The 13,289-nt window shown below is 39.2% G+C and overlaps 1 protein-coding gene across 1 annotated transcript in view; it reads right to left on the bottom strand.

Moving 5' to 3' along the window:
• Positions 1–13,289, bottom strand: part of scaf8 (SR-related CTD-associated factor 8) — a 110,316-nt gene that overhangs the window by 59,833 nt on the left and 37,194 nt on the right. The window contains exons 4-5 of the mRNA XM_055639985.1: positions 9,518–9,679; positions 2,641–2,797 (exon numbers count right to left, since the gene is read on the bottom strand). Coding sequence (XP_055495960.1) covers positions 2,641–2,797; positions 9,518–9,679 — 319 coding nt within the window. The remainder of the gene's footprint in view (positions 1–2,640; positions 2,798–9,517; positions 9,680–13,289) is intronic.

The following is a 13,289-nucleotide window of genomic DNA, read 5'->3' as shown; positions in this document are numbered from 1 at the left end:
TACACTGCAAGGGCCAGGAAGCGAGCGGGCAAGATCATCTCTGACCCCTCTGACCCTGGCCACAAACTCTTTGAATCGCTTCCCTCTGGAAGGCGACTCCGGATTGTCAAAGCTGCCACAGCCAGACATAAAAACTGTTTTTATCCACGACTAGTTGTTCTATTCAACAGTTAAAAATCTGTAGCCTCCCTTTGATCTGGTATTTTGTTGGTTCACGTGCTTGATCAATGGTGTTTTATCATTAATGTCTTATTATTATTATTGTTTAGTGTTTTCTGAGTCATTCGTAACTGTCACTGTATGTTATGTTGTTACTTGTGGGCGGAGCACCAAGGCAAATTCCTTGTATGTGAATACTTGGCCAATAAACTTACTTACCTGCTTAATGAACGGCATCCAAAGCACACAAGAAAGACCAAAAAAGGAGAGTGAGAAAACTAGTTAATAGGAACAACATTTGTATGTCAAAATTTTGAATTTGATAATATAGCAGTTCAATCACATGTGTGGGTATTCATAGTCAGGCATTCAGAGTCCAGGAATTTGCCTATACAAGGAAAATTCCTGAATTAAATGTTTGAGGAAAACATTTACATTTTCCTACCATGCCTCCTTTAAAACCATGAAATGTTAGGGATCCAAAAGTAGTCACAAATTTTTAAGAACACTATTTTCTTGCTGCTGTTACTTCTAATAAATCCATCACCAGATGCCATTACTTGGGACTTCTGACCTCAGAACAAGTAAATCTCCAGTTAATATCAAGGACCAGCTGCGCTAGACGGATGAGAGTGTTGGTAAGGGAAAATTACAGGTTCTGCGGTCGAGTAAGAAACAGAGGGCTTTCAGGCCTTCCTGGTGGGGAATGGGGGTGTAGAATGAATGTATGTCCATAGTAAAGATGAGGGAATGGGGGCCTGGAAAATGGAAGTGTTGAAGAAATGAAGGGCGTGTGAGGTGTCTAGGACATAGGTAGAGAGGGATTGGACCAGGGGGATAAGATGGAGTCAAGGTATGTGGAAATGGATTCAGCGGAAAAGGAGCAGGCAGAAACAGTCGGTCTGCCAGGGCAGTTCTGTTTGTAGATTTTGGGGAGAAGGTAAAGCAGAGTCGTGTAGGGCTGGGAAACGATAAGGTTGGACGCTATGGAAGGCAGACAGCCAGAAGTGATAAAATCAGAAATGTACTGCTGGATTATGGCCTGGTGCTCATCTGTGGGATCATGATCCAAGAATAAGTAGGAGAAGGTGTCCGAGGGCTGGCGTCTGGCCTTAGCATGGCCTCATCTCATTATTCAACACTTCAATGCTGTAGATGCTGGAAAATCAAAGGTACACAAAAATGCTGGAGAAACTCAGCGGGTGCAGCAGCATCTATGGAGAGAAGAAAATAGGCAACGTTTCGGGCCGAAACCCTTCTTCAGACTGATACGTTGCCTATTTCTTTCGCTCCATAGATGCTGCTGCACCTGCTGAGTTTCTCCAGCATTTTTGTGTACCCTCTATTATTCCTATTCTCCATTCATAGAATAACCTAATTTGTCACAGTCAGTAGATCTCAATTTTGTATTTTAGGCAGATAATTATATGGAAATAAAGGCAGGCAATAAATGCTGTCTATCCAGCCACACTGGGTCGGTGAGGGCGCTACGAGTCCGCTGCCCTGCCAGCAGCTTGTTCGTTATTTCAAGTTTTTGGGTTTTTTTTAAAGTGTGTCCAAATGTTTGTTTTAGTCTCTTGGCATGTCTTGTTTTAGTCTCTTGGCGTGTGGGGGGTATTGAGGAGGGGAAAGGGGGGGGGGGGGGGGGGGGGGGGGGGGACTGCTTTTTTGGTCGCCTCCTCGACGGAGAGGCGACTTTTTCCTTGTCGCCTCCCTCGACTGGAGCTGCATTCCCGGAGTCGGGCCCGGAGTTTCAGCAGCGGACGCAGTGTGGACTTTTCCATTGCGGAGCGGACAAACCCTTGCCGGAGGTCACCAGAGGACTGTTCCGATCGCTGGCGCGCGGATTGTTACATCCTGAAGCCACGGTCTGTGGAGCTTCTAGCCACGGGCGTGGCATGGACTTACCATCGGGAACCTGGGTTCCCTCGCCAGGGATCTATGGAGAAGAGCTCCGACCACCAGCCTGCGGCCTACAACACCCTGAAGCCATGGTCTTCGGTAAGAAAGTGCCAATTCCGGACCTCCAACCCGGCTGTTTTTGACCGTCCCGACTTCAGAGTTTCAATCATCCCGACGAGGGGGCCTATACATCGGGCTGTCTGTAGCGGCGACTACGGAGGGTTCATGGACCCGACCATGCGTGAACAAGGAGGACTGACTGAACTTTATGTCTGCCACCACAGTGAAGAATGCTGTGGTGGATGTTTGTGTTAAATCTTATTGTGTATTGTGAGTTATATCGCTGCTGGCAAATTAATTTCACTGCACCTTTGGGTGTATGTGACGAATAAAATTGACTTTAGACTTTGACACTTGCATCCTGAATAAATTAACAATAGAAAATATTGGTTTCCGGTTCATACTCATGGTTCCAGTGCATGCAAAAGAGGCCAATTCTGTTAGATACAAGTTCCAAATTATTTTAATATTCACTTAACCCATAAATATTAATTTATGCTACAGCTGCAAGATTGCTACCTGGTGTGTTGCTGCTCACAGTTGCTGCAGTACTGGCAGCAGCAGGGGTAACAGAGGGCGGTGGAATCCCTGCTGCCAGATCCAGAAGTGGCTGTATGACCTCACTTTTGAACACACCATTCTTCTGCCACAGGTTCAGTACCCGTACCACTTTGCTCTGTAAAACACATACGGATCGGCCATTAGATTGCACTAATAACCACCAGCAGTTTGACTACTTTACACACGTTGAAATATTTGCAAAATTCTTCAGAAATTAAAACAACTTATTCAGTTTTGTAATTTGTTCTTAAAGGAGCCTGGAAACTTGCTCTAAAAATCAATATAATTGTTTACAATGCCTGTTCTTCAGAAGGTTTTTTGGAATTGCCATTTTGGGGGATATTGGGGATGGGACAAGGGAAAGATCAGGTTAAAAAATCCATTACATTGTAGAACTAAATGAAGAGTCCCCATAGCAATCAGATCAGGAAATGAATTGTAAAAAAATATACAGACCTTCATGGGAAGTTCCCATTTGGTCATATGGTAAAATATCTGTCCACTGGCTTATAAAATAATTTTGATCACTTTATCGAGTTTGTTCTGCATGTTCTACATGATTAACGCCATAATTTAAGTTCCAGCTATAAAATAGTTTCTGAGTGCTGAGGTACTAGGACCTCTACACAGTCATCGACCTTATGGAATGGGGAAATGCTGGGTCTCTGCAAGAAAATTTTAGTACTGCACTACATATATGATTTCTGCCATTATGTCATCACAACTTATGTCATACTATTGCCTTACAGAATAAAAGCACTATCTGATGTTGTACAAAGCTGCACACGACAGGAAAGTCCCAGGTTCATTTCTAGTACCGAGAATGCTAATTCAATATTTTTTAGAATATAATTAGTTCTTGCAATGAAAGGATTTGGATGAAAAGTAGAAAATGTATAGTTTTTCATCCTTGCTGTATGTTACTATTGCTGGAAATACAATGGGTTAAGCGGACTGATCTTTGATACCCAACATGTCTCAACAAAGTGCAGAAAAGATACAGAAACATATCACAAAAATTGAAAAGATCAAGTAGGTTGTGCTTTTTGCTCAGTGGAGACCCTTAATCATTTATGGATACAATTTATTTAGAAAAATTCTCACTAGCATACTGTTTCTATGGAATTTAGGAATGCTTTTTTTCCCATAATGAGTTGAGAGGATGGTTGTCAGATGGAATGATGTAAATAGATAAGATTCAGGCATTTATGGATGAAAGGGAACAGAAGAGAGAAAATGCAAAAATATATGAAATACCATAGTGGGATCCTAGATCCTGAGAACATTATGGTTAGGGAAAGACAGGAAAATATTTTGATTGCGTAACTGAATCCTAACTAGAGAGCACTATTAAAGCTGGTTAAACAAGCATCAATAAAAATATGCAACTTTGTAATAAAAATTGATAACAATGGCATGAGGGATATATTCAGATGTTTAATGCTACGTGCAAAATATCATCCCTTCATGGGGTTGTTTAGCAGGAATACCAAATCTGTTGCTATAGAACAGTTAAATCTGATCAACATTAAACTGCGTCAAGTCTCCAGGCGCAGTCTTTTAAAAATTACATTGCAGCAAGGACATAACAAGTTCCCATTTTGCATCACAAGTTTGAAAACACAGGAGCATGATAAGCATAGGGGTGAGTGTGGTTCAAGTGTTCAGAGATGCTATGAAGCATAGATGAACAACGCTACTCTTCCATGCTCCACGGAATGCAAAGTAATTAAAAAAATATATTTTCTTTAACGGCCTCAAGCCCTCCCTTTTAGGATATAAGATTAAAAATCTAGTTGACTCATCGTTTTGTATATTTCTAACACAATTTTCACACATTTTACAGAATGATCCTGCAACTGCTGCATTTTACCATCTTAAAAGTTGACTCAATGCTGATATTAGATAGTCACCAAGAATAACATGTGGAACAGCAAGAAGCTTCAATATCTTTACAAAAAAAACGATTTATTGAGGTTGCAGTTGATGCAGCCAGGAATTGTTTTTACACCAAAACCCACGATGCTGAATGCATATACATTAAGATGATGGAACAAGTCCTCCATGTTGCAAATGTTTTGCAGCTTTGCTGAACTCTAACACCCATAACATTTAGTTTATAGCCAAAATCTACGCCCCTACAATCCTATCCCTGCCTGCAGTCTAAATGCAGACACATGCACACAGCAGAGCAAATGTTTCATGTGGATTGGAGGGGGGGACAGGGGTGGGAGATTGCAACCTTCATGTGTTTCGACGAATGCATTCGACCTGGCGTGCACAATCAAATAAGATCAAATGCACCAAGTTGTCCTACAACTTTAGGCTGTGCACGCTGTACGCAAGAAGAAGAAGAAGAAGAAGAAGAGGGAGGACAGGTGTTAGGAATATTATTAATGTTCCATTTTCATGGTTTTAGGAGATCTTCCAGAAGACGTTTTTCCCCTTTGCGAAGTAATCAGTGTTATTCAGATTTTGTAGATTAAAGTTTTACACACCAGCTTGGACAGAGCAGATTTAAGATGGTTTGTTTAGCTCATACAGTTTCACTTCTATCCTTCATGCAGGAATCTGCTCAAGATTTATTCCCAACTTAATTAGAATAATCAAAATCAAAGCAGGCGGGTGAGAAAAATGTGGGTTTAATTTCCCTAAAATGATATAGGAACCCTTAAAGGTTTGTACAGCTATATAGACAGAATGAAAGGAATTGACAAAATTCTGAGACTGGAGAAACAGAAATCAGCCACTATCAACGAAAGAGAAGTTTGGAATTTTCACCCCTATAATCCATTCACATTCAAATCCATGACAACATAGGTTTGCACATAAGTTTAGCTTAGAAATACAGCATGGAAACGGGCCTTTCAGCCCACTCAGACGAGCAATCACCCATACACTTGTTCTATCCTACACACAAGGGACAATTCACAGAAGCCAATTAACCTAAACACACGTGTCTTTGGAATGTGGTAGGAAAATGGAGCACCCCGGAGAACGTGCAAACTCCATACAGTCAGTACCAGAGGTCAGGATTGAATCTGGGGTTCTGATGCTGAACGTGAAATAGTGAAACAGAAGTGCATGGGGCTATTATGGAGTTTTCCCTTGATGAAGATAAGATGTATACAATTTTAACCTACTGAATTCTGCAACTTTTACTGTTCCTATCTACAGTACCTATTAAGAAACCTATTACCGATGGATTAATTAATACTTCGTTGTGCCAGATCATATTTTCCAATAATCCTTCTGAAAGTAATCTCATTGCAGACCCCATTACAGAGGTTTTGCTTTTCTATATTGCTCAGCCTGCACTAATGTGGAGGATGAATACAAGAGTGAATATTTGGATAGAAGTACACCAGGATCCATGAAATCAGCAATTTCATCGGCTCTGCAATCTGCCGTCTTTCGTTGAGATGCATAATATTTTGTCATCCCAATTATAAACTACAAACTAAATAACTTAGAAATGTTTAGTCCAGTACAATTTTCTATCAACCAGATGGTACCACCTTCCCAAGCTGCTGAAGGACCACCTTAGTACAACATTCACTTTTAGGTAAATAAATTTAAATATTCACACCTCCTTAGTAATATTTACTGTGAATGGATTAAAGGACTTCAAAAACCATATCAGATACGGTTCAGGCAAGTATTTTAATACATTTTTTCCCCCACAATTGGCCAGTTTTGAAAAGGACAGGTAAAGGCTGGCTTCAACTCTTGCCAAATCACTAACAAAGCAATAGGAATGGACTACCATAGTAAGAATACAGAGGGTATTAAAACAGAACTATTTCAAATGATTTATCAAGACAGAAATTAATATTTTATTTTTAATGAAGATAATTAAGAAAAAAACTTAATAGGACAAAACAAAGAACATGTAAAGTGGGATTAGAGTAAGCAGGCAACACAAGGCAGAGTTAACATTTCAGGTTGATGACTATTGTTCAGTGGAACAGTGGCTTTCAGTGGAAGGTATAAAAACTAAATGGGCCGGAAATAACAATTTTTATCTGCACAGATGCTGCCTGATTTGAGTGTTTTCAGCACTTCTTGATTTTATTTCAGATCCCCAGTATTGGGCTTTAGTGTCATAGAAATTGACAAACGTACGAGAAATGTTTCCTTTGTCAGAAAAGTAACTGTTGTCTTTCCTATTTCTACAACCACCATTCCAAATAATAGTAAAGACATCCTAGAGAAATTATTATATTTGGAACATACTCAGTTGTTCTAAAAACATCGCCAGGACAAGTAGTATGTCACAGGCCAGGAGAACCCAGTTATTACTATGAAAAACCCAAATATCATTAGATCTTGTGTAGAAGAATTGAATATCTAAAATATATTAGATCCTGGCAACATATTATATTCAATGATGGAATGTTAGTAATGCATGAATTGCAGTGATTGATCGCCAAAAGCTTTTCAAATGGTGAACAGTAAACAGGAGCTCTTTCCTGAGTACACTAACACATCGTAATACTAGTTCAGGGTGATAATTCCAGAGCTTTAGCAGTGGGTTGTCACTTTCTTTCAAAGATGCAATTGATAATCTGCTGGTAAATATTAATGAATAGAGTTGGAAATTTATTTCTTATTTTAGTCAGGTGGGTGAGCTGAGCGAAAGACAGAATGGTTAATGCTATCCATTATCTGGAGTAAAATACGTTGCACTTCCAATAAAAGACCAAACTGAATGGAATGTACTCTTAAATCATGCTCAATTTTTGAAAGGGAAAGTATAAGCAGAAGTTAATTTTTTTTGTCCAGCAGGTGATTACCAAGCCTAATAAAGACATTAATTTTCACTTTCTCATGAACATGCACGAGCCAATGTGTAGTTCAAATGCAGAACAATCCACTTTCCCAGCCACCCATTATTTTAAATTTCTGGCCAAATAACACTTGAATGTAATGGATTTCTCCACTATTTAAAGGTCAACTCTGTTGATTTGATTTTTAACAACTTATGTCCTATTGCCATACAACATTTGTTTCCACTTTTTCCTTCATTTAGTTTTTCCTACTTTCTCAACGACCTTCTGTTTTGTTTTCCCAACGCTCCCCTAATTTCCCTGCATTTAACACATTTAATTTTTTAATTTCTTGACACATACTGTATGTCCCAAGCATATCAGCTGTATGTCGTAGGAGCCAGAGGGTAGTGGTGGAGGGATTTTAAAAATGTAGGTGGTCAGATTAACAAATGGCATGCAAATTAGTGGAATTGCAGACAGCGAGCAAAATTGTCAAAAAAATACCAGTTGGATATTTGGGTGGAAAAATGACAGATAGCGTTTAATCTGGATAATTGTGAGATGGTGTATTTTGAGAGGTCAAATGCAAGAGTATTCAGTAAATGGTAGAACCCTTTGTGATGTACAGAGGGAGATTGGGGATCCAAGTCCATAGCTTGCTGAAGGTGGCAACAAGTAAAGAAGGCATATGTTATGGTTGCTTTCATCGGTCGAGGCACTGAGTATAAAGATTAGCAAGTCATGTTGCAGCTGTGTACAACTTTGGAGAAATGTGTCCAATTCTGGTGGCCAGATAACTGGAAAGATGTGGAGGCTTTGGAGTGGATGCAGAAGAGGTTCAGTGGGACGTTGCCTGGGGAGTAGAATATTAGCTATTGAGGTTGGACAAACTTTGATGTATTTTCATTTGAGTGTAGAAAGATGAGGGAAACCAGATTCAAGTATATAAAATTATGAGGCATACATAGGGTAGATGGTGAGAAACCTTTTCTCCCCGCGTGCAAATGTTGAATTACCAGAGGGCATACATTTAAGGTGAGAGGGGGAAATTCTTAAGTATATCTGCGGAGCATGATTGTTTTGTCGAGTCATAGAATCATACATCACGTAAACAGACCCTTCGGCCCAGCTTCCCCATGCTGACCAAGGTGCCCCGTCTATGCTAGTCCTACCTACCTACATTTGGGCCCATATCTCTTTAAACCTTTCCTATTCGTGTACTTGTCCAAATGTCTTTTAAATCTTGTTATTGTTTCTTCCTGAACTACCTCCGCCACCAGGTTGGTCCATATACCCACCACCTTCTGCATGAAAAAGTTGCCCCTCAGATTCCCATTAAATCTTTCCTCGCTCACATTGTAGTTTTGGAAACACAAGGGCAGTAGGTACCTGAAATGCACTGCCAAGGGAAGTGGTAGGAGCAGACACGATAGATAAGCACAGGAACATACAAGTAATAGAGGGATATGGATCTTGGGCTGACAGATGGGATTAGTTTACTCTGGCATTATGGTTGGCAATGTCATGGATCAAAGGACCTATTCCTGTGCTGCACTGTGTTTGGTTTTTAGTATCCAGTTTATTTTTCCCCCCCATTGTCACTGATTTCCGACCAGATTTTTTTAAAGAGCTACATAATTAATTTGTCATCCTCCCCACCATTAATAACTGTGATTAAGCCCGAGATGTAAGCACCATTCAACTAGTGTCAATCTGTTATCATGTGCACAATGTTACTGTAATTTTTCAACTTTTGCTTTCCTACTTTCAACAGGTGCTCTGATCAGAAACCCAGTTAATCACTTGCAAATTCAAAATATGCTAAACAAATTCAAAAATTGTTACAGATGCAAATTTTAAAACTATTAAGGCCATGTCTCTGACTACTTTTGATGAAATGGTTTAGCCTTCATTGAACAGTTTTTTTTTTAAAGTCGTATTAGTCAAGTTGGATTTATTAATTTTAGACAGTCATATGCCTTTGTTATAAATAATAAAATTACTTTGTTACAATGCATTAAATCTGCATACATTTAAAAAAGAACTGGAGAGAAACCACATACCTTGTCATCAGCAGGACATTTGTATAAGTTCTGGAAAGTTGAATTGATGTTCTTGCAAAATCTGGGAGCAAACACATCCTTTTCTGGACCAAACTGATGACGAGATTGGCGCACAATTGAGTCGATAACATACAGCCCTGGGACTTTGTATTCTGGTTTACACTGTGAATATACATTTAGATACAAATGAAGTATTTCAACAAGATTATATCTAATTTAGTTTGGAACTTTACACTGTAAAGTTTACAGCTACCTTTGATGCTGAATTGTAATCTACCATACGGTGCCTGAAGTAGCATAACGTAGGTTGAACCCCATGGTTCCCCATACGCCATCTTGTTTGTGCCACCCAGGTTATGCTAATTCAGTACTTTTTGAGAAGGACCAAAAATTGGATAGAAAAATTACATTTGCCAGGATTCCACTAAATACCATATCAGCAAAATAATTTAAATCACCCCAAAACCTTTGGGTAAAATTTGGAAAATGTTATCTTCAAAAGTGTGGTCTTTTACACTTCTGCATTGAAGAGACACCAAATATTCAATATAGTCAGCACTGCTGATGATTACATATTGTTTTCACATCCACATTTTTTTCTATTGACATGGTAATTCCAGAATTCAAAAATTCTGGATTTATAAATATTATTACATTCCTGTCTCAATGAGAAATTGTAGACCAATTAAAATCTCCCTCTTCCCAACAAATTGATTAGACAAACATGGTGAAAAGATAAAAACAAAAAAAAATGCTGGAGATACCCAACAGGGCAGGCAGCATCTGTGGAAAGAAAAGCAGTTAAGTTTTCAGTCAAGGATATTTAATCAGAAATTGCAAAAGCTAGGAATATTAGTAAATTTAACATAAATGGGGAGAGAGAAACTAAAGACTTGTGATGGGAGAAAAGAAAGAAATTGACTGATTAAAAATGCAATGCAAAAGTGAATGCCAATGGGGAAAAGAAACATTTAAAAAACTGCTATCTAAAATCACTGATCTCAATGATGAGCCTCAAAGACTGTTTTGTGTTTAATCAAATGACCTTACATTAAGCTTCACTGAACAGTTTAAAAAGCCAATGTCATTGAGGATAATGTGTGGGAAGAATAATTAAAGCAATGGGCAATTGAAAAACTGTGCTATAGTTAAGGATTTTGTAAGGTCATGCTTCAAACCATGCTGCTTTGAGTCCCCAATGTACGAGAAAAACACAATAGTGAGATGCAAATAAAGTATGCTCAACTGAAAACAACAATAATCTACAATTCTATTATTTAGAAATTCTGATTTTGGCACCTTGCCCACCTGGTTGTTACCAATGGTCCCTTCAAACTCACTGGGGCCTCTTTTCTTGTGGTCCCTTTAAATTCACCAGGGCCCCATTTCCCATTCTCTTTTTAAACTCAGAGGCCAGTTTCTCACATTATTTAAACTCGCAGCTCCCTGTTACCAGCACTCTCCTTAAAACTGTTTATATTTCTCATGCTCTTTTTAAAACTCATTGGGGGTCCCCAGCTCTTTGCAAGATTTTGTTTCTCGTATTCTTTTTGGGTTTCCCTCACGGGTTTTATTTGACATGGTCCCTTTAAATTAGCCTGGTTCACCAGAACGTTTATCATGCTACTAACATCTAAACAAAGTGAAGAAGGATCCCGACCCGAAACGTCACCATTTTAATCTTAAACATTTTCTCCAGGGATGGTGCCTGACCTGCCGAGTTACTTTAGCATTTTCTATCTTTGAATTAAAACTATGTTGGTGCATTAAAAAGAGAATAACTTCCAAAAATGAGGAAAATCTGCCAGCCTGGCACCAAAGTCCTGAGGGTACAAGATTACTCAGTTTTACAGTAACAAATAAATTGCTATTTCACTTTAGTGCCCTAGTCAAGACCGAGGGAGATGAAAAGGTCAGGCATTTATTTTGCAAAAAAAACAAAGTGCTGGAGGAACCCTGGTCAGGCAGCATTTGTGGTGAGGAAAGGACAGATGACATTTTGGGCTGGGACCCTTCCTCAGAATGATCAGAAAGGTCCTGACCCAAACAAAGCCTTCTCTTGTCCTTTCCCTCCCAAGATGCTGTGTGACCCACTGAGTTTCTCTAGATCTTTGCTCGGGAATTCAGCATCTGGAGTCTCGTATTTCCATGCATTTCATTGACTTGTGGTGGAAGAGAGAACACAAACAAAGGACAAAATTAGGAGAGGGTGAACAAGATATTTAAAGATAATGTGGTTCCATAATGATCCACAGAACATGCAGGCAGCTGGAATAAAAAAATGGAAGTTGAGGGTAGCCCCATGGTGATTGGGAGGGAAGATGTAGATGTTGAAATACAGCAGACTAAGTTGGGGCTATGATGTATTTTCAGCTAAGAAAGTGGAAAACATATTGGAAACACTGCTATAAAAGGCTGCAATTAGCAGAATTGAAGAGAACTGTCAGAACAGAATGCTCACTGGTGGGTGGGAGGAAGCACTATTGAGGTATTGGATGATTTATTCTGTATATTGGTTGAAATCCTGCGCCGAAGGTAAAGGCTGAGGATGGTATGAAAAGGAAATAGGCCATGTAATGGACAAAGCAAGTGGTGGAAAAGAGAGGGTAAAAATTTAATTTCAAGTTGGCGATATTTTAGTACAAGGAAAAGCAGGAAATGGCATTGCAGCAATCAATGTGCCTGAAAGAGCTAAAGGAAAAGATTTGAGTTGCATTTAAAACAAAGAATGTTCAGAATACTGCATTAAAAAAATGGAATGGAGACGGCAAACACCCATGTATGTTCTCAGACTCAAAATAATTGTTCAAATTGGCAGTGGATGGTTTTTAGTTTAAATTGCATTAAAAGAAAAAGTTGATTGTCGGCAGTCCTTAGGCCTTGGAGTTTGGTAGTGATATAATTAGTTTTGTTTATTACCGTCATGCGTACCGAGGTACAGTGAAAAGTTTTTGTTGTGTGCTATCTAGTCAGCGAAAAGACTACACATGATTACAATCAAGCTGTCCACAGTGTAGAGATACAGGTTAAAGGGTATGTGTCATAAGGAACTGCAGATGCTGGTCAGACAGCCTGAAGAAGGGTCTCGACCCGAAATGTCACCCATTCCTTCTCTCCAGAGATGCCGCCTGGGCCGCTGAGTTACTCCAGCTTTTTGTGTCTATTTCCAGGTTAAATGGTGTAACGGGTTTCGTGCAAGATAAAGTTTACAAACTTCTATACCTTATGTCTATATAGAAGGCATGGACATTCATGTTGAAAAATATATTTTTGGTCCAGGAAAGTGTGTAGACTTAAATATAGTGCAGGCAATGATAGAGCAACGGGTGTTGACAAGAATGGATAGGACAATGATAGCAAAAAAAAAGAACGAAATGAGGATAGAAAATACCATATTTTGGCTCCTGGGAAGATAGGGTTGTGTTGGAAGAGTGATTATGTGAGTGGAGTTTGCAGAGGGAAGTGGGAAGAAAAATGAGGTCAAGCCAATCTAGCAAACAATAGCTTGAGATTTGGTGGAAGATTCAGAGTCCTGGCAAACAGAAGAAAAAGCCAAAACATAGGTACTTTGCCTAAACAAAATAGAGACCCTATCAGTAAATATGAACAGCAGAATCTTAAACAGGTTTAATGACAATATTAGTTGGACCATATTGAACTATCCACACATGTAGAGAAAAGTAAGTAAAATTGGATAGACGTTTACAAGGAATAGGTACATTATTGGACAAGACAAAAGTCCAAGTGGTGAAATGCTGATTTGAAGATAGGA

This window comes from Leucoraja erinacea, chromosome 8 (genome assembly GCF_028641065.1).
Source record: "Leucoraja erinacea ecotype New England chromosome 8, Leri_hhj_1, whole genome shotgun sequence".
Lineage (NCBI taxonomy): Eukaryota > Metazoa > Chordata > Chondrichthyes > Rajiformes > Rajidae > Leucoraja > Leucoraja erinaceus.
Note: the sequence above shows the minus strand (reverse complement) of the source record. Positions and strands in the feature narration are given on the sequence as shown.